Source organism: Lycorma delicatula, chromosome 2, assembly GCF_047948215.1.
Source record: "Lycorma delicatula isolate Av1 chromosome 2, ASM4794821v1, whole genome shotgun sequence".
NCBI classification, from domain to species: Eukaryota; Metazoa; Arthropoda; class Insecta; order Hemiptera; family Fulgoridae; genus Lycorma; species Lycorma delicatula.
Genome location: NC_134456.1, coordinates 37,082,529 through 37,108,276, shown reverse-complemented (window position 1 = coordinate 37,108,276; position 25,748 = coordinate 37,082,529). Strand labels below are relative to the sequence as shown.

Genomic DNA, 25,748 nt, shown 5'->3' with positions numbered 1-25,748 from the left:
GTGAGATTCGGTGGGAAGAGGAAGGCGACTTTAGGTCAGGTGATTTTAGAATAATAAACTCAGCTTCAAATAATGGACAGGCAGGAGTAGGTTTCATAATGAACAAGAAGATAGGGAAGAGAGTAGAATATTTCAAAACGCATAGCAATAGAATCATAGTAATAAGGATAAAATCAAAACCTAAACCGACAACGATTGTTAACGTCTATATGCCTACAAGCGCCCATGATGATGATGAGGTAGAGTGTGTATACGAAGAGATTGATGAAGCAATTAAGCATGTAAAAGGAGATGAAAATTTAATAATAGTTGGAGATTGGAATGCAAGCATTGGAAAGGGCAAGGAAGGAAATATAGTAGGTGAATACGGGATGGGCAAAAGGAATGAAAGAGGGGACAGACTTATAAAGTTTTGCACAAAGTATAATTTAGTAATTGCCAACACCCAATTTAAAAATCATAATATACACTTGGAAAAAGCCAGGCGATACTGCAAGGTATCAGATAGATTATATCATGGTTAAGCAAAGATTTAGGAATCAACTCGTTGACTGCAAAACTTACCCTGGAGCAGACAATGATAGCGACCATAATTTGGTGATAATGAAATGTAAATTGGGATTTAAAAACCTGAAGAAAAGGTGTCAGATGAATCGGTGGAATTTAGAGAAGCTTGAGGAAGAGGAGGTAAAGAAGATTTTTGAGGAGGACATCGCAAGAGGTCTGAGTAAAAAAGATAAGGTAGAAAATGTAGAAGAAGAATGGGAGAATGTTAAAAAGGAAATTCTTAGCAACAGTAACAATTGAAGAACATAGGCAAGCCGTAATAAGAAAGGGAGTCCGACAAGGATATTCCCTATCTCCGTTACTTTTTAATATTTACATGGAACTAGCAATTAATGATGTTAAAGAACAATTTAGATTCGGAGTAACAGTACAAGGTGAAAAGATAAAGATGCTACGATTTGCTGATGATATAGTAATTCTAGCCGAGAGTAAAAAGGATTTAGAAGAAACAATGAACGGCATAGATGAAGTCCTACGCAAGAACTATCGCATGAAAATAAACAAGAACAAAACAAAAGTAATGAAATGTATTAGAAATAACAAAGATGGACCAATGAATGTGAAAATAGGAGAAAAAATTATGGAGGTAGAAGAATTTTGTTATTTGGGAAGTAGAATTACTAAAGATGGACGAAGCAGGAGCGATATAAAATGCCGAATAGCACAAGCGAAACGAGCCTTCAGTCAGAAATATAATTTGTTAACATCAAAAATTAATTTAAATGTCAGGAAAAAATTTTTGAAAGCATATGTTTGGAGTGTCGCTTTATATGGAAGTGAAGCTTGGACAATCGTTGTATCTGAGAAGAAAAGATTAGAAGCTTTTGAAATGTGGTCCTATAGGAGAATGTTAAAAATCAGATGGGTGGATAAAGTGACAAATGAAGAGGTATTGCGGCAAATAGATGAAGAAAGAAGCATTTGGAAAAATATAGTTAAAAGAAGAGACTGACTTATAGGCCACATACTAAGGCAACCTGGAATAGTCGCTTTAATATTGGAAGGACAGGTAGAAGGAAAAAATTGTGTAGGCAGGCCACGTTTGGAATATGTAAAACAAATTTTTAGGGGTGTAGGCGGTAGGGGGTATACTGAAATGAAACGACTAGCACTAGATAGGGAATCTTGGAGAGCTGCATCAAACCAGTCAAATGACTGAAGACAAAAAAAAAGGCTTCTAAGTTTACTAAACATCGTACTGAACTGAAAAAGAAGCAGATGTTTACTAGGAGTCGAATAAGAGTTGAAAAGGAAGAATCGAAGGAGTCGAATAAGAAAAGAATCGAAGACATTTATTACGTATGCATCAGTTGAATCGAACAGCAGTACGAAGAGATGAACCGCTACACTTGGCTGAAGAGAACGACAGCATGCGCATTAGTGTTAGTGTGAAGGAAAAGAATTATTGAATCGGACGAACGATTCTTTTTTTACGATTCCTCTCTGAGAATCGAATCGAAACAATCGATTCCTGAAAAATAATCGTTTATCCCACCACTAATACTAACATGAAGGTTGAACCATAGAGGTAACAATTCTTTTTTCTGTTGTAATTTTTTTATTATGATTTTACCTTTTTTTAATTAACACAATATAAGTATCATTTATAATTAAAGAGAAAAATCTTGCAATATGGATTATATTGAAATGAAAATAATATGAATCTATCGCTATTGCGAGATTACCATTAATATAGTCTAGTACAATAAAAACCGATGACATGAAACAATATTTATTTCTCAGTTATACGTTTGTATTTTGTAGTCATAAATATTATTATCACGTAACTACTTTTGTTCAGTACGTTGGTAAGGATAATGAGATTTTTTTGGAGGGAAGTTTGCATAATTTGCTTAGCTGATGGTATTTAAAAGAAAGTTTGTGATTATTTGTACGAATTTGTAATGGAAGAAGAAAAGAAAAAAGAATTAAAAGTTTTAGAATACGAAAACCAGTTTTTTGGGTGTTCTTCGAAGGATGTCATTGATGGAAGTATGTATTGTTGTTTACGTTATTATGCACTGTTGTTAATAACCTAAATCTTTGTGTAACGTAAATTAAGTTCTATTCTAGTATACATATGAAAAAAACTATAATGTTCATGATACGTTTTGAATTTATATATTTTTATTAACTAATTAAGGAGTAGCGTACATACCTGTTCCAGAGGTTATCTACATATTATGCTGTGACTGCAGTGTTAAATTCATTTATTTATTTGGTCTTTGTAACTGCAGACTGTTGCATTGTAATGACTGCGGCTTTGTCTATTGCAACCTTTAACCCAGCTTTCATCAACAATTATGACCTTAGAGATAAAATTTATGTTACTATCAGTAAACCTTTGAAGCCTATAGTGTACATAAATATGTATTTTTATTTATTTTGATGCAATTCTCAAAAGGCTTGGAACAAATTTCATAGTAACGTTATGCATTTTAAAGTATTTAGTGAAAGACATTTTGGGAGGTTCTTTAACAGATTTCAATGATATAAGACCATTCGTGAATTGTTTGGTGACATTCTTCATAGGCGAGTTACCAATGGTTATTCATATTTTCTGTTTCGCTGGTAGTTTAGTTTTTATTTTTTAAAAGTATGTATTAACATGGTTTAAATTATTTGTAGATTTTGATGCAGAATAATGAGCAATAGCAAGACATTGATAAAAACAAATTATATGATTTATAATACAGTTGTTTATGTTTGAAGGTTCAAAGAAACTTGATGTAGTGTAAGAGAGCTTTAGTTGCGCTAATATCTCATTGGCGGATTAAAATACAGTAATTTTTCCTTTTTTTTTCTTTGGTAATTTACAATTATGGACTTGCCAGCAATTTTGATGAAACTTGGAATATACCTTTTTAAGAACCTTAGTTATTTGTTACTATTGAAATTATTCATTAGAAATGTCTTTAATTAGTTATGCCCCTCGTATGTTACACAGTATAGTCACCAAAAATGTTATAATTCTGCAGTGTACAAGTATAAGACAAAGTAGTGTATGACGTTATTTTCAAATTAAATATTTGGTTATTCTGTACAGTTATGAACTTGGCCAATTTAATATTTAGGGTTAATTAAATTAAATTATCGAGCTAATACTAAATAAAATTATTGAAATATTTGAGCGTGTCAAGCATTAGGTTGTGTTGACATTGTACAGTTCAGTATACAGAATTGTTAAAAACCTAATCTAACCTTAACCTTGACGTAACAAAAGTCAGTTAAATTTCACTTAAACAAAGTTATTTACTCTGTTTACCAAAACTCACACATTAAGCCTAACCTAACTCAGTTTAGTCTTAAATGAATCAAATCTCATTCGTAACCCAATTTCATGAATTATAACGTTTTTGGTGATGGTACTTTGCACTTACAAGGGATGTAACTCGGGTGAAAGGCATTTTCGACAATTAATATCAGTTGTATCGAATAACTTAAATACCTAAATAAGGTATTACAAATTTCATCAAAATCGAAGGTGAGTACATAACTAATTATCTTTGCTTTCTGGACTAGTTTAGTATCTTATTGAAAGTAGTCAGAAAATATTTAAAAAGTAAACTCCTATATTTTTGCAGTTTTTCATTTTTATTTGTTGGAATCACTGTACCATTGAGTTTTCATTTTTCGTGTGTTATAGGGACAATACTGAATTGCTAATTCATTATTATTTTTAAAGGTGATACTGAATTAATTTTTCTTACAGCAAATAACTTTATGAGATTGAGTATTAAATCTTGTGTAAAAGGCCTGGTGGATGCTCTAAAAGAAAATTGTAAAAATATAGAAAAGGATTCAGTCTATGAAATTGGACAAGCAATTGCTGATTCTTACTTAAAAGCATCAAAAATACCATTGAAAAATTTAGAGGTAAGTGTTTGCATACTTTATAAATTTAAAAATCAAAATATTCAGACCAAACCATTTTAAATTTTAATGGCGACCTTTTTACTTCCATGTACGAAGTAAAGGAAGTATTGTGATTGCGAAAATTTTGGTTTTCAGATTTAAATGGAAATTGACTAGTTTCCACGTAATGTCTGTACATATGTATGTATCTTGCATAACTCAAAAACGATTAGCCATAGAATGTTAAATTTTAGATTTAGCACTGTTGTAAGATCTAGTTGTGCACACCTTCCCTTTTGATTGCAATTGACTGAACCAAAAGTGTCCAAAAAACAAGGTCAAGTTGAAAATGACAACGAAGCAATTACTCTTCCTTCAGTATAAGACACTTGATGGAATAAAAATGGCAATTAAGTAGTTTTTTGAAACCATTTCAGGAAAACATCAATTTAATGAAGGTGTTGACTTGATCAAGTCATACTTTTACAACATAAATTGTACATCAAGAAAAACTCATTACAGATTTAGAAAAAAGTATTATTTCCATAATTTAATAACTTCTGCAAGAAAGACTTCGGCAAATGTTGCATATACAGAATTTTCACGGACACTGACTCCCCAATGATCTTACCCTTTTTTATTTTGAAAATTAAAATTAATTTTTTAATTGAAACATAACTACATTTATAAAAAGTGTTTTTAATCTAGTTTGCATGTTTTAAGTAATTGAAGTAATTTATTTTTATTACTGAAACATTCATTTTAAGATTTTTTTATAAATCCTGTATAGTAGTAAATCAATTCTATTTACTGCAGAAATGTGCATAAACTCAACTTGAGATAGTTTTGATTTAAAAATACTTTCAAGCTATATAAAAAATGAAACATTAATTTTGTGTGAAGCCCCTGTCATTTATATGTGCTGTGTGTGCATAAGTGTGAATATATATATGGGTCTGTGAACAACACAGGTCCCACCATGTTTGTATTAAATCATAGTGTATAATCAGGGAGCACTTTAATAGAAATATGTTGCGTTACAAGTACTTCAATTGTTTGATTTATCATTACTAATCCTTTAAGCTCAAAAAGCCAGTGTCATTCCCAAAAAATTTGTAATATGTTCCACGCATAGTTCTCTCAGATCGTATGACCACTATGAGTGGCCGCTTGCTTGTCTGCTGCTGTGCTCAGCTCCTATATCGACCGCCAGCTGTCAATAGCTCAGAATTATTTTCTCAACTATTACCTGATATGCAGGCATTGAAAGAGCATTTACAGAAGAAGAAATTCAATGATTTTTTAAACAAGTTCTTTTTTATTTACAAATTTAAAATAAAAACATAATATTGCATAATTTTTCAGGCCTCACAAAAACATTATGTTAATATTATATGAATAAAGATAAATACAAAAACAAAATTGCAATAATAACAATAGTTTTGGTTTATTGACAGAGTAAAATACGGATGAGTTTAGAATTGCTTTATGTTATGAGGCCGAAGAAAAAAATGATAATACATGAATAAAAATTTGAATAAAAAACAGAAAATGTATTAAGTGTTTTATTCCTTGAGTCTTTTGGCTGTGTGTTACTATTCAAAGCATTGCCCAATACTCAATACAGGTTGTGCAGTGCACGTTTTACATATATATTTGGTATGTTTCCTTGCCCCACTAACACTTCTGTCACTGCATACAAAACAATCCTTTGTTTTACTAGGTCCTAGCGACCAAAGGATGTGCAATCTACCACTTAATCATTCATCTTCTTGTACATCTGAAGGTCTACTTTGTTTATTTGAATTTCTGAAATTTCCAACTAATCCTTTGATTAACTCCTTTCTAAATCATCTCTGTCTTATTTTCCCCTGCCCTTGGTTCATATTGTAAGGTAAATATTTGTTGTTGACTGTGCCAGTTTCGATTAACCAAAAAAATACCTTCCACCACCACCTCAGTGATTTCCTAGTAAAACTGTACGATAAAATGTAGCGGTCAGAAATGTCAACACCTCCCATTTATTGATCGTACTTGCATACAATAGTAGGCTTTGTTATATTTTCTACAACTTATTTTTTATTTTTAAGATACATCTAACATTTGTGTGCTATTATCATACAATGGGGTTAACATTGTTACATCATTGGTGTCCTTCCACAGCAAGACATTCAACATATTATTTTTCTGAAGGCTACAATCTTGTTTTTTTTCAAATTGATTTTTGGAAGTTAACTTTTATTACTTATTTTATTTCCTTTTCATTTAACTGTCTTTCTCTCAGGCCTAAAACCTGTCTGAAAAACATGTAGCGTTTCAGTGTTAGCATAACTTTCTAAATGCAAAATGACTCTTCTAGTGACTCGTAAGTCTCATCGTGCCATTCTGTCAGTTGTGATTTTTCCGAAGTGTGGCTCTAGAGCACAAATATAACCTGAACTTGATTCAGAAAGAACAAAAATCTTTATCCCCTACTTAACTGGCTTGTCTTTATTGTAAACATTAAAAACGATTTCCCCCAGAATCCCACCACACAAACTTTACTCTTTGGTATGTAATATTCCCTGAATTTTTTTTTGAAATACAACACTACATTTGGTATTTTTCCAAAATGTGTTAAAGTACCTCGAATAGGACCAGTAGTGGGAGGACTGACATGCAGGTTCCAAAAAATCTGAAGAAACCTTTCCTTTGAAAGAAAAGATGATAATCAACCCAATCAGTTGAAAAATAGTCATTTAGTTCTGGCCTATGATTCATGGCCATATTGATAAGGACACCTAAAAAGCCTTGAAAAAGCCTAAAAAAGATGTAAATTTAGAAGAAATTTACATCTTTCCTTGACCACCAAATTTACGTTCTTCTCAAACATAATTTTACTTTGATTTTTTACATGATTTTTTAATTTGCATACCTATTTATTACTTTGTTTAATTATTTCAGAGAGTAATTCATCAGTAAAGAAAATCTGAAAATATTGTAGCGGTTAGTTGGGTTTTCGTAGGTGGTGGTTTATACCCTGAACTATTAGACCATATAAATTTAGATGAACTTGAATCATCTTCTACCCATTCTCTCCACACCTCTTCTCCAACATTTTTTTCCTCTTCTTTTCCTACTCCAAGCCCCTCTTCTTCAATTACTAAACCTCCGTGAGCACCATATTCATGTTCTAATATGCTTTCATCACTTCCAATATTATTTCCATCACATATTTCGGCATTAACAAATGCCTCGAACCTTTCACCCATATCTGAGTCAGTGTCACTTTCGTGTTCTGAGTAAATATCACCAGAATCAAACAGATATTTTAAGAGCTCATTTCTAATTTCATCTTATTTGAAATCATATGTTTTATCCATGTCGGTAATTTTATTTAATTAATTTTTTATTGTCTTCAGTCATTTGACTGATTTGATGCAGCTTTCCAAGATTCCCTATCTAGTGCTAGTCATTTCATTTTGGTATACCCCCTACATTCTACATCCCTAACAATTTGTTTTACGTATTGGTAATTTTATAACAACACTTAACAATGGCTAGCACATTTATCAACTACTAAGCACACAACAACTAGCACAGCACAGAATGATAACAGAAGGGTTATATTGACAGAGTTGTAAAAGGCAGGAAAGCATTCCGGCATTGTACACGTAATTGCAGATATTGCCTACAGATTCCATCACTGTACAGAGAAAATAAAATAATTTCTTAAAAACATTATTTACATTGAAATAGCATACAAATGTCATGGCCACACACAGTGGCCGTGCAAGTGTTCACAGGATTTTGTACGGGCTATTCCCAGTGGCCATACAAGCCACTGAGAGGTACGCAACTGTGAAAAAAATCCAAGCCGGTAGACAAAATGCCAGGGCTATTCACAGTGGCCATATGACTCCTGAGACATTTTGTTAACGGGACTAAACGAGCGCAAAGGGGTTAAGAATGAATCTGTTCTTTCCATTTATTAAAAGATATTTCGCAGATGAATATTTCTTTGATTTCAAAAATCTGTATAAAATATCTGATATACTGATTAGGTAATATCTGGCTTGAAATTTTGGTAAGCTGATTAGGTCTGGCTTGATGTAGGCTTACATTTAAGTTTAAGTAGTTTTGGAGCAGTCGTTTTTAGCATTTGTTAGTAGTAGTTTTGGCTGCTTGTGGAGGATGATTTCTGATCGTATTTTTAATTTGTTATTGTTTCTTAGTTGTTAGTGATTTGGTAAGGGTGACAGTAAATTTTTTCTTGACAACAGATGTATTATTATAGACAATAATACATAGATTGACTATCAGCTTGTGTAGCTATTTTATTAACAGTGGCATATTAGAATGACTGTAATACCTTATGATTAAAAAGGAACTGCATAATTCTTAAAGGCATTTCTTTCTTAAAAATAACAAAAGCTGATCTATGTAAATATTTTTAATGTACTTTCAACTAATCCCAAACAATTAAAAATAAAATCAATTTTGTTACAAACTTTTTAATTTTTTTTTTTTCATATTGGCAACATTATTCTATCAACAGTCAGTTATTAAAAAATATAATTTAGAAATACTGTAATATAATATTTTTTTTAAAAGTATTTTTATTTAAGTGGTATCAACGGTCATTAGCCATTAAAAAAGGCTAATAGCATGCAGTGAATTGTACATAGTTTCAGGGGCATATCCAGCTCAAAATGGAAGGGAGGTTTTCTGAATTGTCTTCTTTCATTGTGAAAGAAAATTCCATGAAGGAGGAGTGCTATGCAATAATACACTATAACAAAAGGTAGAATAAAATATTTATTTTAAGAAAACTAATTTTGTAACAATAGTTTATGAGGAGTAGATGCAAATTGTCTATGTATAGCTTCAGCTAATTGCTCCTTGTTGGCGAAAACCCATTGTCAGTGAATGCTTAACATAGCTAACCCATTTAACCTGTTTTTACCAATGGGTACTTTCTTAGTCACGTTTTAATTTGACGAAGGGAGCTAAATGAACGCTCAGTAGTATCTGGGCGGGAAGTCCCTTTACACTGTAATAAATCCAGCTTAATCAGGCTGTACTACCGCCAATTCTGACTGCTGATATCACTCACTGCTGCTGGAAGAGATGGAGAGGATAAGGCATGGTGTGGATCATCCAGTGTGTTGATTCGTAATGGAATGATGTTAGTCTTAGTCGAGTGTATAACAATATGGATATGCGTGTTTGTTAGCTTGTGTGTGGGTACATGAACATCCACACTTTGTAAAACATTACAACAAATTAGGAATGACTTTTTGTGTGTTATGGGAAATCGTCACTATCATGGTAAACATTTCTGAAACAGGAGAAGAATGCTTTTGTAATGAGAAGTGTTTTTGATGTGCCACGCAATGGGAGGTCAAGCACTTTAGCTAAGACATGTACTGCTGTGGAGGTATCAATTCAATGATCACTGATGAAATCAATTTGCAAACATTCTACAGAGTTAGGTATTCCAATATCAACAATACTTTCCAAGAGCAAATGATAAAAAGAACATAATTTTCTCAGACAAGTGTGTGATTTATCAAAGCCCTTGTAACTGAAATGTTTTTTGGGAAAAAAACAATCCTAACTTTTTTTGAGGAAATCAAACACCATCTGTCTCATGTTATAATTTGGGCTAGAGTGAAAGCTGAACATCTTGGTCCTTATTTTTTCGATAGCAAAAAAACACAATCCACACAGTTATCTGAGAATAATCGATGAGTGGATGCTCTCAGAATTAATGACAAAAGGAATCACTGACATCATTATGCTTCTGCAAGACAGGTACTCCAGCTCATTTGCTTTAAATGTGTATAGATGATTCAATGAAATTTTTCCAAATAGCTTGATTGAACGTGGGTCAGAAGTTACCAGCTCCATTGTCTTGGCCAGCAAGAAGCCCTGACCTCACCACAATTGACAGTGCACTCTGGGGTTTTGTAAAAGAAGATATCGTAATACGTAGGTACGTCAGCAATGTTCAACTCCGAGATGCTGTTGTTTGGTCAGAATTTGAAATGATCACCCCTGATATGCTGTTGTGAATGAACAACTGGACATTGAGGCACATACATCTATGCTTTGAACATGGGGGAACCCTCATAGGTGTTTTAGATCCATAGAAGGTACCTGTCCTAATAATTTCATAAACTAGCTTAAAGGGACTTCCTATCCATCTAAAGATGATATAATGGAATCCAAGTAAGGAATTAATTATTAAACGAATTCACAAAAAAAAATATATGATTATATACTTGATAGTTCCAGGGCAATTTCAAATTTCTGGGATAACATCTAAGTCATTCATCTAAGTCACAAGGTTAAGCTTGTGAGAAGAGCAATGGAAGTAGAAGGCTTTTTTTGTACTTTTGTCTCAAGATTGCCTGCACACTTCCATCTTTCCCAGACATAGTGGAACATCCGTCAAAGCTTAAACCCAAACACTTGATCAGGATCTAGGTTTAAATTTGTCACAAAATCTTCAATGGCTTTGGCAATACCCACAGCATTAAATCCTTAAAGCTGTACAAAACCCAAAAATTCTTCAATTTTGTTGGCCTTTACATCAAAGAAACATAATCCAATAGATAACTGTTCTTTGCCAGAAATATTTGTGGTTTCATCAGCCAAAATTGTGTACATGCAAACTTTTTGAACCCTTGTGACAATGTGTTTCTTGATTGTAGCACCACATAGATCATTCTTTCATTATGGATGTTAGGTGGTTGGTATTTCAGGTTTTTCAGTCCTTGCTAAAAATGGTCTTTTTGTTGTCAATCTCCTGCTTCAATGGGTAAATTGTATGTTGGTACGCCTTCATCCAGATTTTTCCTTTGAGATGTAAATCATGTGTGAGAAAAATTGACAGGAAACAATTGAGGGCAGTACTTTTTTTTTTTAATCTTTCAAATTTCATAAAGTCTGGTGGAGTTGGGAATGTCTGCTGGAACACCCTCCATGAACAATTTTGCAGATTCCATTACATTCTGATGTCCCTGGTGCTGTACTGTACATGTCCTTTGCAATAATTGTTCACATCTTCGTACTTGGTGAAAGGTCTGATGGAAAAAGAATCCCAATCACCTCTCATTGTTCTGGTTGATGGCAGAAACAATGCACAATATTTAACCAACCAACTTTGAATCGCCTTGAGTAAGCTGCTCTTGGTGAATATTGTGTCCAATCATTGGTGATTGAATTTCCTCTTAAGGTGTTTGGCATTTCTGCAAAATCATAGTTCTTTGAAGGTGCCAAGATGTTTTTTCTTATCAACCAGAATAATGTTCACTAGGCTGACGAATTTCCCAATATCATCTCCATGACAACCATCTTCCATTTCACTTTCACTGTGTTGTTTGGTTTGAACCAAGCCCCCACGGTCGCAGAGTTTGAACAGAGGTTGTACTTCATTGTCCTCGTCCTCATCGCTGCTGCTGGTATTTTTTTTTTTTTAATTTCAAATTTACTACCAAAAAAATAAGTTTAATTTGACCAAATGTTGATGTGGACGCAGATGTGGTATCTCACTGCATTGGTTTGACAAGGAGCGTTCTGGCATTTTTGTCAAAATTGAGTTTTATGTGGTATATGACTATACTAGTTAAGCTTAGTTCAAAAATATGACTTACCATTATAACATTAAAAACTCATGGAAAAATCATCAATAGAAAGTTTTATCTGACATACAAACATTTTTTAAAAACCACTTTTGGACTCAGCGACCCCCAAAACAGATATTTCCATATATTCATATTGTAATCATAAATTTGTCACAAGGTAGTTAAATGTTTTCCTTTTGTTATTGATGCACATTGAAGAAGATAAACTAGAAACGAGCCAATTTTAGTGATATAATAACCGAGCAATTGCCAAAAGCAGTATTGGTAATTAGGTAACATATTGAATAGTTTTTAATTGTTCATCAAAAATATTGATTATTTAGAAGAACATAACAAAAATTATAAACTTAAATACGAAGCTACATTTTATGTTGAAAGATCCAAAAGAGTTTCTAGTGGCATAATACTTGCAAGCATAAAGATAATCAAAAAATGAAGAATAACAAATTTTAAATTACAGGGAGCAGTGCCTTCCTTTGGATACACCCATGCATAGCATTCAGAACATTTGTTATCTATGAGGACTAGTTTGTTGAACATGATTTAAGCCCCTGCCATTTTACCTTACTTCATCCCCTTCAGTTTCCAGGATGCTGTTCCTTGAGACATTGGAGGTTTTAAGATATCCATGATAAACCATCTTTGTACGTTGTAAGAGCTTTTTACAAAGACAGTATATGTATATATAATTATTTTTTTTAAAAACAATTAATTTAATAACCATACTCCTCTTACCAATACAAATTAATTTATATTTAATAGATCAACCCTAAGTACAGAATAGGGTTGTTTCATTACACAAACAGAAGCACTTTTGCAAACTTGATTCGTATCATTAGTTGCATATATATATACTTATTATATCTACCCGCCACGCTTTGCTGTGGCACATTGTGGTTGCATGGATGAGAAATGAGAAACACAACAAAGCATACGTTTATAGAAGTTTAATTTTGCAATACTTGTGGATATACAATATTTTTTGTTTTTCCACTGTCTGCGTAGATATAAAGGCTATCTGGTTTGCCGACTCGGGAACACGCAACATAAGTTGCCCATGTGAGAAGCAATCCGCATCTAAATCTAAACCACACAATTCCAAAGATTGACCTTGAGCTTTATTGATTGTGATTGCAAATGCCAATCGAATTGGGAATTGCAATCTTTTAAATTAAAATGTTGTATCCGCACGGGATTATGGGTAATCGAGGAATGAGGACATCTTCACCTTTGAAAGGCCCCGTTAAAATCGTTTCTACTACGTTATTCATCAATTTCTTAACTGCAAGTCGCGTGCCGTTGCATAGTTTTGGCTGATTACTATTCCGCAACAGGATAATTGTCATTTTTTGATCGAACCGTTGCTAGAATCAATCTAATGAGGAATGTTTTCCCAGTTCCTCCTGGCGCATCCAAGAAGAAGGTCCCCCCAACACCGTCATTTATCATTTGCATTATGCGATCATAAATGCTTTTCTGTTCACGCGTTAATTTAGAATGTTTGATTGGACATATGACTGAAGATCAGCAATGTTGTAACTGTTCACGGCGTAAATCCACATCAAATGAAGCAATCGCAGCTGGGTGGGTGCTGGCATTCCCAATTGACTAAGAACTTTATTTGCCATAGCTAAGCACTTGTCTTCAATATTTATCAATGCCTCGTTGTAAATTCCATGGTCATATTGGTATTTTCTAGGCGTACTCTATATGCAAAATATCCTCAGCCGTATGCGATCGATATCTTTCCCATAACTATGTGGGAGATGAAGGGAAGCAAGCGGTCAATATAATTGCGAATAATGCGCGAATTTTGTTTGGATGTGCAGTGTTGCACGCGTCATTAATACATATATCCCACTGTTGGTCGTTTTCTAATAAATTCAGAGCTTGGTGAAAGGCGCAGCTCAATCACGACACGATCACACAAAAGTACCTCGATTAAAGTGAATATTTAATTCAGATTGTATAATAATCTGAATCAGATGCAAGTGGATACGTTTTTGTTTTTGTTTTTTGTTAATAAACAATGTAATTGGGAGCAGGTATTGTTTCACATGTGACTGCGGTTGTCGTTAGCTAGTATGGCGAGTGTTCCCCTCGCTTCCGGCAGATGGCGCGGTCACTGGTACACAGCTGACCGTTAAAAAAACTGTTTTCTCGCGGCCGCGGGTATGCGACTGATGCGAAAAATAGATAAAAACAATCTTTGATGCGGGTTATATATCGTTCTAAAATTTGAGTTCAATCGGTGCAGAACATTTAGAGTTTTTGAAGCGTACACAAACGAACTTAACATTTTTATATATAAAGATTTGTGGGCTGCGAAAAAAAGCCCTTAAGTCGTGCGAAAAACACATCATTTTAAATGCTTACAAAAGCAGAGTAATGCTTACAAATTACAGAATAATCAAACGGCGTTGTTTCAGATGTTAATAAACTGCTAACGTAAGTAGAAGTTGTGCTGCTTCAGTGTACAACGTGATTCTCGAGTATGAATCTACTAATGAATTACGGTCTCCAAAGAAAACAAAACCCCACAGGTCAATTGAGAAAAAGGTGAGATTTTGATAAAAACGCGATTCGTAAAATAATTACACGAATTTGAATTATTTAGAAATAGTTTATCGGTATATTATGTCCTTTGGAAGAGAATTCGGTTATTGTCTTCGTCAACGCTTCTTATCATTAAACGAAAAGAAATCCAGCCGTGTTATAGAAAAACAATGATATCAAAATGTGGCTTAGTTCAAAAAATAATAATTTTTGAAGAGGTTTAAGTTAATGTTCAATCATTGCAAAGGGTTTCGCGTATTAAAAGTAATTATAGTCCGTATAAAATTGTTTTGACACACAACGCCATATTGGTAAGTCGTGTTTTTATTCGGCTCCTAACGAATATGTTTGACGGCCTCCGTGGCGCGAATGGTAACGTCTCGGACTTTAATCCGGTGGTTCCGAGTTGGAATCTCGGTCAGGCATGGCATTTTCATACGCTATAAATCGTTCATATTATCATCTGAAGCAATGCATAACGGTGGTTTCGGAGGTTTGAAAAAACAAAAAAAAAAACGAATGCTTAGTTGTGTGGTTTCAGTGTTACTATTTGTGAATTTTGTTCTTTGCTTTTACATAGCAAAGAACGCTAAATGACCAAAAAACTATTGTTTGGTCATATATATGTAAAAAGAATAACCTAACAAAGGATTTTTTGCTCATTATGTAGGGATATTATTTTCTGTGTATTTGGTTATTTCGACTTTTTTTGTTTGCATAGTCTTAAGTCTATCTGGGCTATAAGAAAGTTGGGTGTTTTAATTTATTTACTGTAAGTCATCCTTCTTGGTGGCTTTTCTTTTTGTTTTGGTGGTTTTAAATAAAATACAGATGTTTTAGCTGTTAAATATAATTCAAAGAAATTTGAATCAGTTGTGATTTTGTTTTCATTGGCAACGTCCATACGGGCTCTTTATGATTGGTCGTTGTGTTTGACAGCGGCCATCTTGCATTGATCTGATTGGTTTTCCTTTGTTTACATTTCCATCTGATTTATTAGCCTCTTATTTATTAAAAAACTGTAAAAATTAAAAATAGATAGATTTATTAAAAATAGATGAAAACAATCTTTGATGCGGGTTATATATCGTGCTAAAATTTTTTTTATCGTTTTTTAAAAAAATAAAATACAGATGTTTTAGCTGTTAAATACAATTCAAAGAAATTTGGTCGTTGTGTTTGACAGCAGCCATCTTGCATTGATCTGATTGGTTTTCCTTTGTTTACATTTCCAAATTAAAAATAGATAGATCTCAGGAATGGTGGAACTGAGAATGTACAAGACTACACTTCATTTACACTCATACTTATCATCCTATTCAACCTCTTAAGAATTATCTAAACGGTAGTTACCGGAGGCTAAACAGGAAAAAGAAAGGGTTATATATCGTGCTAAAATTTGAGCTCAATCGGTGCAGAACATTTTGAGTTTTTGAAACCGTACACAAACGAACTTAACATTTTTATATATATAGATATATTACAAAAAGTATTATAAACTTGCAATCCATGATAACATACCACTTATTCACTTTAATTTAATGTTAAAAATATTTTTAAACCAATTAAATTTTATTAAAAATCTTTCAATTAAATTTAACTTATCATACTTTAAAATCTTATATCAAAAATTTTTAAAACTGTTATTTAAATTAAAAATTTGTTTAGATTATAATCAAAACAAGGGATAAAAAACATAAAAAAATACAAAAATTTGTTTATTCGTGCCAATAATTGGTATGTTATCATGGATTGCAAGTTTATGATGTTTGTAATATGTATATAAATGTATGCAGTTGATGATGCAAATCAAGTTCACGAAAGCACTTCTGTTTTTCAATTATTCTGTACTTAAGGTTGATCTATTAAATTAATATATATATATGGGTTTATACTTCTTTACAAAAGTGAAACATGATATAGGAAATGCAAAAAGAAAAAAGTATTTCATAAAAAAAGAGAATCATATGTAGATTTTAAAAAGCAGATATACTAGAGCTGACATTTGTTAAAGGAATTTGTTGATTTAATATTGGAAAAATTATAGATGGTAGTGTTTTAAGGGAATTCAGAGATCAAAAAAAAATAATTAAAATGTAATGTTTATAAATTGCACTGAAACTAAACAGAATGTAAAGGTGGTTCAAATAAAAAAAAAGCAAGCCCTTCACTGAAAAATAATACTGCTGTTTACTAGTTTTTTTTCTAAAGTTTATGTATGCGTACTTAAATATATATTTTAGCTGGTAATATATGTTGCTGAGAAAAGAAAACAATTTACTTGTATGTGCATTTGTTCAGTTCATTAAAAGACTTGTATGAAATAAAATATTTAGAAAAATGCTCAGTTCATGAAAAAAACAATGCCATGCAATATTACATTATTATTTTATGTTACATATTGCTGCATTAAACTGTATCTGTTTTAAAGCTAATATATGTGCAAATATGCACCTTATCATTTCAAATACATTTTTTTGGTATGCTATTGTCTTTTAAGTATAAAATAATTTGTTTTTATTTTAGGAAGTAATAAAGGAATGTTATCAAATTCCCTCTTATGTGTTATTACCAGAAGATGAACCTCAGAAGCACCAGTACTCTGCTGCTGATATGGTAGCAATTGATAATGAAGTAACTTCTTTACTGAAACGTGCTGAAAAGGTAGGATTTAATTGTTGCCTTTTTTTTTTCAATTGAACGGAAAGGATTTAAAATTAATGGCATTAAAGAGATTATCATTCATATTTAAAAATAATCTCACAAGTGGGATATACTGACGTTTATTTTTAATGGATTTCAAAATAATTTGGATATCTGCTATTGCGCCTGGCATATTTTTTCCTCCACTCAGCCAGACACAAATCTTAACTGATTTTGACAAACTTTGTGGATGACATAAACTTATTAGATTGATTTACAAGCAAATCAGTCACACAAGAGAGTCAAAAAACAGGATTTTTGGATACATATTAATTTTGAGGTAGATAAATTGATCAATACATTGCAACAAGTATAAAGTAACCTATGTTGTAGTTTATTAAAAGTAAAATAAAATTCCTTTATTTTATTTTTTTATGATTCTTAATTTTATGTTGCTGTTGTAACAAAATTTTCACTATTATTTCCCACAAAATTAATCTTAACAAATAACAGGAGAGATTTCATTATTAATAAAGTAACCACAATTATGTACCCTTACATTACTTATCTTCAACTTGTAATATATGCCTATAATTATTTATTGATGTGATAAAAATATTTTTATTCATTAATTTTTGATTTTGCAAATGAGAATTATCCAGTGATTTTCATTACAAAAATTTTTAAATAATAATATTAACATTTTTTTCTTATATATCTAATATATAAATGTAGAGTTTGTGGCATATTCTGTTTGTTTGTCACAGTATGACACAAGAACCAACCAACCAATTGCTTTCAAATTTTCAGGATACATTTATGTTATCCTAGGGAAGGTTTTAAGCCATAAATTGAGGCCATAGCCCTCTTGGGGGGGTATTAGAGCATCACACAAGAACCAACTGACTACTTGCTTGTAAATTTTCAGGTTACATTTGTGTTAGTTCAGGGAAGGTTTTAAGCCATAGACTAAGGTCTTCTTGGAGAGGTAGCAGAGCTTCTTTGTCGAGAACAAGGGAAATGTTGGAGAAAAGAGCTTTTCAGGCTTTTGGTTATTTATCGGTACTGTAATAACCATGAGGATAATGAACACAGGCCCAGAATGGCCCCCTGATTAGATGGGAAGGGTGAACTTCACTCACCCTGACCAGCTAGTAATATTATTTATATCTTATTTTTTCACTTTTGTTTTTTAGTGGATTTCCAAAGGAGGATGAGAACCAACTTCCTTTACATTTTGGAGTCCTCTTGTACAAAATACTTACATTTTTGTCTGCTCTAATACATGCTTCTAAACACTTGCATATGCATTTAGTGAGTTTACTTTGACATCTTGTTGAGTTTGATGCAAATTTGTCGCTTTATCACGTCATTCATTTTAACTTTATTGTCACGCAGAATGAGACAAAAACAATAGACAATATTAAGACTAAAAACACGGGTAACATGACATCACTTAGCCAAATGAGTAAAAAAAAAGTGCAGCTTTCATTACTCAGTACCAGACAGCTATAATTCAACCAGATTACATGTCAATTCAAATTTTGGTAACTTTTGAGTAACAGATATGTGCAGGGCTATTGGGTAGCTAGCTATGCAGGACCATTTTATGAGTAGTTCATGTTTTTTTTCTTCAATAAATTTTCTCTTGAGGCAAATTATTTTCAAAATAATTTATAAATGAATAAACTCTTAGACCTCTATTTGATATTTGCATGAATTTCAAGTGAAATTTTTTTTTAAATTGTGGCAGATTAATAAATTTTAAACCGTATCATTCTAAAACTTCTCATTAATTGATATTTCAAAATTGAGTTAGTAAGATTTAATATTTAACATTATTGTTTTTCTTTTTATAGCTTATTTTTTATTTTTAATTGTGTATACTTTCAGGCCAAATTGATGGAGGCAGCTGTAAAGATGGAATTAAATAATACTGAAGATTTTCTTGAAAAATTACAACTAGAATTAAGTTCATTAGAAAATACAATAAAAATGAATGATTATGACAAAAGTCGATTACATAAAGTAATGGAAAAATTGAAGTGAAGTAAATATTTTTCTTTTTTGGAGAGGCATTTTTGACTTGCTACCAGCATTAATGTTTTTATTTACTTTTGAACAATAAACATATTGTAAATTACAAGGCATATTCATAAAGTAAGGGCTGTTGGTTATTTTAAAAAATTAACTCGTGAGAAAAGATTTTTAGTTACAGTTTTAGTTTACTACATTCATATCTTCTTCACTTTTCCACATAATCAGCATTCAGTTCTAAGCACTTTTTATAATGCTGCACCAGTTTCTTTCTGCATAGACGTTTGCTGCCTGGGAATTGAACAAGTTGACAACGGCAGTCTTGAGCTCCTCGTTGCTTTGAAACCATTGTCCACCAAGCTGTTTTTTCAAATTCAAGAAGAGGAAGTAGTCGCTATGTGCAAGGTTGGTACTTATGGAGGGTGGTCAAAAAGTTCCCAATGAAAATCTTGAATCTTGTTGGTTAAGACAGCAGTGTGAGAACACACATTGTCATGAAGGAGGATTATGACGACAGTTTTTCATGTCATCAATTTTGTATTGCATGTCTCAGTTTGTTAAGCATTTTGCAGTACATGTCAGCTGTTTGTTGATCCACGTTCCATATGAAATCAACCAAAATTATGCCTTTTTTGTCCCAAAAAAAGTAGACAACATTTTTCAACTGGAGTATGAAGATTGCTTAAATTTTTTCGGTTTTGGGGAATTTGAATGGCGCCAGTGCATTGACTGTTGTTTCGATTCTGCGTTGTCGTAGGATATCCACATCTTGTCGCCCATAATAATGTGAGAAAACAAATCATCTCCATCTTGCCAATAGCGGTCCGAAAATGTTCGTCCACTGCACATTCTTTGCTCTTTGTGTTGGTAGATTAACATTTTCGATACCCACCTTGCACAAAATTTGGAGCAATCCAAGCTTTTCTGTGACAATTGTGTCAATAGAGGTGCATTCAACATGCAGAAATTCATCAGCCAAGCACTAATCTATCACATCACAGTTTTTGGTTCACTTGTTCAACGATTTCGTCGGTCTGAATACTGGGCCTGGCATTCCGCTCTTCATCATGCTCATTTGTACAGCCATTTTAAAAGTCTTGACACTATAATCTAAGCTTTTCTTCATTCATTACTGTAGGTTCATACACTAGGCACAACTCCTGATGAATTTCAGCAGCTGAAGATCCTTTTGCACTCAAAAATTGAATCTCCGCACGCACTTCACAACTGACAGGAGAAGCAATTGTCACAGACATTGCGATCTGGATTCACCGGCAGGCAAATGACTATTGAATCAAAACAATAACTACAGTGGCTTCATAAATAGATAGATGGCTCTGCATGTGTGAAACTGTGTTCAGACCTGCTAATATTTAAATGTAAGCCGACAGCCCGTACTTTATGAATATGCCGTGTATAATGTGATGTGAATGAAGGTGTATATTTTTTATTTCTGTAAAAATGCTTTGTATAAGTTGTATCAAGTATTTTGTGTAAATCTTGTTTTCACAGTTTCTGTTGGTTTTAACCAGAAATTCTACTGGTCTTGTCAATGTACCCTTCTGTTGCAGCAGAATATCTTCTAACTATTTAGATGAAATAAAGTAAAAGGCTGAAGGTATGACTCTTGTTTTGTAAATGTTTTTAGAGACCATAGCTCTTATAAATCAAAATTTAAAACAATCTTTTTTAAACAAGATCAAAGAATTTATAGAGCTTGGGTAAGTAGCATCCCTTATAAGTTGATTTTTTTTTTTTGTAACAACAAAAACTCAGGGAATTAGCATCTCTAAAAGAAAAAAATACAGTCAGATCCACATTTAATGTGGATCTGACTGTATTTTTTTTTAAATACAATCAGATCCACATTAAATGTGGATCTGATTGTATTTTTTGTATAAGAAATTGGTTCTTATAGATCACTGAAGTTTTAAACAATTTTGGTTGCAATTTCACTGCATGTTTTTGGCATTGAATAATAGTGATATTAGTTAAATTCAGCTGATGATCAGTATAATAAAAGAGACTTTATTGTAACACTTGAAGATCAAAGTAAATTGTATCTACATTAATAAGGCCTGAAATTTTAATGTCGGTTATCTTTCAAATAAATTTTAATGAGAAAGTAAATGAAACTGAAAGTTTTCTGAAATGTCTGGGTCTGAAATAGAAACTAATATAGCTTACATTAATGATAGCTGCTCATCTTTTATAGGATAATTTTAAAGTAATTTCCTTTATTCTCTTAGCCCACATTTTTAAATGTATTGATTAATCTTAAGAATTTTTTGTGCATTATTAAAGGAATCTATTCCTTTAATAATGCACAAATACCCTCAAAAGTTTTGAGGGTGGCAGTTAAATACATTGCTGCTACTAATTACTGAAATAATTTGCTAAAGAATGCATGAGTATATGCCTTAATAAATATATTAGGCTAATGAAAAATGTTTAAAAGTAACATCAATTTCTTTCCTTGATTCTCAGAAAGTTATTTATAAAAATCAGTTTGGTGTTTCAGAAAGATCAAGAGTATGATTAAAAAAATTTATTTTACAGTCAGCAGCAAAATTCATTTTGCTGATTATTTGCTGTGTTGAAGGATATGAAGTTGATGAAATTATAATTAATGCAAGTAATGAACTTATTAAGAATTGATTGGACAGTAATTACTTATCCAATCAGTTTTTAACCATAATAAAACTAAAATTTTTCTAATACAAATTACGGAAGAAAGTAGCAACCAATACACTGTTTAATTTTCACTGGCAGAATCATTGCCAAAAATATTGTATAGAAATTTCCTTCTGTCAAATTTCTGATTATTTACATTTAATTTGGATTAGACAAGCTGATTTACATACGTATAAATGAACAAAGCACATTTGAAAATTTAAAAACTGTTAATATATTGAGATAAATTTAATGTTAAGAAATATTCTATAGTCTATCTATTTTTACATCTTAATATCCTGTGATTAATTTATGGCAAATACATGTTAAGCTAACATTTATTACCATTTAAGATATTTACAAATAAGTTTGAATAAATTAATTGGAACTATTTGTCATAGAGCTAGAATGTTTTTAATTAACTATCATAATCTTGGTGTACCGCAGATTTATAAATTATTTTATGAAAAATTTCTATTATTTATGTATAAAAATACAGAACTTTTACTTCTCTGTTGTAGTACAAGATTGACCAGTAATTATAACATCCAAAATTCAGAACAAAACTTTTAGGAAGACATTGTATATTAATGGGACTAGACTGCTTATTAAATGCATATTGTAAAAAAAAAAAATTTATATATATAACTGAAATAATTTTAAAATAAATTAAATTGAGTTACATAATTTAAGTTTTTTTTTTATTTTTTGGGGTCTTATTTTTTCCTTGTTTTAAACTTACAGTTGTTACATCATAGTTGTTTTTGTTCTTTTTTATCTGTAATTGAATGTTATAATTTATATATATATAGTTGATTGATGTTAATATGATAATTATCAATTATTTAGTTTTGTTTTGGTGTTGTCTTTTTGTAGCTCTTACAATTTATTACTTATATACAGTGTGTGTGTGTGTGTGTATATATATATTTACGTACACAGGTGCGGCAGCATAATTTGCCGATTTGAATTAGGCACCAGGAAGCAAGGTGTGGATGGTCTTATTCAAACAGATGGGTTGGGAAGTCTTTTTTCCCTTACACTTCACAGAGAATGCGTTGGACGAAGGAACAGGGCACGTTTGCCATGTTCGATCAATCGCCACACAGTGAGCATTTCACGCACACTTCAAGATTGCCACCCGAGCTTGTGTTCCTGTTTGGCAATCGATTGTTACTTGAGCAAACACATTCAGGAGAAGTGGCAGTGTTGAAAAGAGAAGATCAAGGAAACGGTCCATGAGATCACCCCAAAACATCAAGGCAGTCTTTTTTGCGATCTTGGTGTCTGCATGAAAACATGCCAGCTACCTTTTTTTTTTGCCAAGGCTAGACGAAATAGATGTTGGGGATGTGTGGTTTCACCAGGATGGAGCCACGGCACACGGTGTGAACTGCAGTGCATGTTTTGTGGGAAAATTTCCCTGGGCACCTGATCTCTTTGAGGGGCAATCTTCAGTGGCCCTTGCACTCACCTGATTTAGTCCCTTGTGATTGTTTTCGATGGGGGTATCTGAAATCCCTCATGTACACCAATTGTTCAAGAACCTTTCTGAACTGAAGCAGAATATTCACCAAGCAATAGTCAACAAACCCTTTGCTATGCTGGAAAGAGTCGACTGACACTTCCAAATTATGGTAAAGTGTATTGCCAATGGGATGTGCCACTTGTTGGATACAATTTTCAAAACTGTAAAAGTAAATTTCCAGTGTAGTAGCATATGATGAAAAAATAATTACAATAATACCTATAACATCTCTGTTTTTACTGACCCTTCATATCAACGAATTATGCTGTCACACTCTATTATATATGTATATTTATATATAATACAAACTTCCATGTAGCAGTTACAGTCTTTAGATGGTTTTCTAAAGGCTATATAAATTATTTTTTATTGCAGTTCTAATGTGTGTAATTTGAAATTATACTTATTTTAAAGACATAAATTGTTTTTTTCTATATATTCATTAATGTAGGAAAGTAATAAATAAAATAAATATACCTATCAAATTACATTATGATAAAATTTTCGGAATTTTTGTTTGGCCAGCCTATAAAATCTCAGTATAAAGAAATACATTTTAGGTGGTAAATAAAACTTTTTTTTATAACTTGGTTACTGTCATTTTATCTAGTAATTAAAAAAAAAACAATATTGGAGAAGTATCTGTTGAGAAGCAGACTAAGAAATGATTCCTGAAAGAGGGCAGCAACTCTTTCAGTAGTTAAGGGTGTAGGAGGAGGACTTAAATGGCCACATCATCACTCAGTCCTCTGAGTACTATGCAGTTGAAAGCAATGGAAAACAACAGCTGCTTTTTTCCCAAGAAAATGTAACTATCTGTAGTAACAAACATAGAAGAAGCGCCTTCCTTGGTAAAATATACCGTAAAAGTAAACTATTCCCCCGTTTGGATCTCCACTTGGGGACTTTTAAAGAAGGGATCACCAGAAAATTAAAAGATAACATTTTAAAAGTCGGATCATGGAATGTTAGTAGTCTAAAAAAGGTTGACAGGTTAGAAAATTTAAAGAGGAAGATTAAATGTAGATGTAGTAGGAATTAGCGAGATTCGGTGGGAAGAGAAAAACAACTTTTCGTTAGGTGATTTTAGAATAATTAACACAGCTTCAAATAAAGGGCAGGCAGAAGTAGGTTTTGTAATGAACAAGAAGATAGGGAAGAGAGTAGAATATTTCAAAATACATAGCAACAGAATCATTGTAATTAGGATAAAATCAAAACTTAAGCCGACAACGATTGTTAATGTCTACATGCCTACAAGTGCCCATGATGATGAGGTAGGGTGTGTATGTGAAGAAACTGACAAAGCAATTAAACACATAAAAAGGGATGAAAATTTAAAGTAGTTAGAGAGAGGAATGCAAGCATTAGAGAAGGCAAGGAAGGAAATAATGTGGGTGAATATGGGCTGGGCAAAAGAAATGAAAGAGGGGACTGACTTAAGAGTTTTGTACGAAGTATAATTTAGTAATTGCCAACACCCAGTTTAAAAATCATAATAGAAGAATATACACTTGGAAAAAGCCAGGCGATACTGCAAGGTATCAGGATAGATTATATCATGGTTAAGCAAAGATTTAGAAGTCAACTCGTTGACTGCAAAACTTATCCTGGAGCAAACATTGATAGCGACCATAATTTAGTGATAATGAAATGTAGATTGGGGGTTTAAAAACCTGAAGAAAAGGTGTCAGATGAATCGGTGGAATTTAGAGAAGCTTGAAGAAGAGGAGGTAAAGAAGAATTCGAGGACATCGCAAGAAGTCTAAGTAAAAAAAATAAGGTAGAAAATGTAGAAGAAGAATGGGAGAATGTTAAAAAGGAAATTCTTAAATCAGCAGAAGCGAACTTAGGCGGAACAAAGAGAACTGGTAGAAAACCTTGGGTTTCAAGACAATATATTGCAGCTGATTGATAAACGTAGAAAATATAAGAATGCTAGTGATGAAGATAGTAAAGGGAACTATTGACAATTAATAAGTACTATAAACAGAAAGTGCAAACTAGCAAAAGAAGAGTGGATTAAAGAAAAGTGTTCAGAAGTGGAAAGAGAAATGAACATTGGTAAAATAGACGGAGCATACAGGAAAGTTAAGGAAAATTTTGGGGTGCATAAATTAAAATCTAATAATGTGTTAAACAAACATGGTACACCAATATATAATACGAAAGGTAATGTCGAGAGGTGGGTGGAATATATTGAATAGTTATACGGAGGAAATGAATTAGAAAATGGTGTTATAGAGAATGAAGAGGAT

At 32.3% G+C, this 25,748-nt stretch overlaps 1 protein-coding gene across 5 annotated transcripts; it reads left to right on the top strand.

Annotated features, from left to right (window-relative positions):
* Window positions 1-1,977: 1,977 nt before the first annotated feature.
* On the top strand, window positions 1,978-22,654 carry LOC142320658 (uncharacterized). 5 transcript variants are annotated; one of them, XM_075358704.1, is made up of 5 exons: window positions 1,978-2,095; window positions 4,280-4,443; window positions 17,136-17,273; window positions 19,146-19,302; window positions 22,484-22,654. In XM_075358704.1, exons 2-4 carry the CDS (start codon window positions 4,291-4,293, stop codon window positions 19,299-19,301), a joined length of 447 nt encoding a protein of 148 aa, XP_075214819.1. In that variant the 5' UTR covers window positions 1,978-2,095; window positions 4,280-4,290; the 3' UTR covers window position 19,302; window positions 22,484-22,654. The 5 variants fall into 5 exon arrangements, with proteins under 5 accessions (XP_075214819.1, XP_075214818.1, XP_075214817.1 ...); XM_075358703.1 differs by lacking the exons at window positions 1,978-2,095; window positions 19,146-19,302 and adding exons at window positions 2,215-2,559; window positions 20,802-20,907; XM_075358702.1 differs by lacking the exon at window positions 1,978-2,095 and adding an exon at window positions 2,219-2,559 and having other exon boundaries at window positions 19,146-19,280.
* The last annotated feature ends 3,094 nt before the right edge of the window (window positions 22,655-25,748 follow it).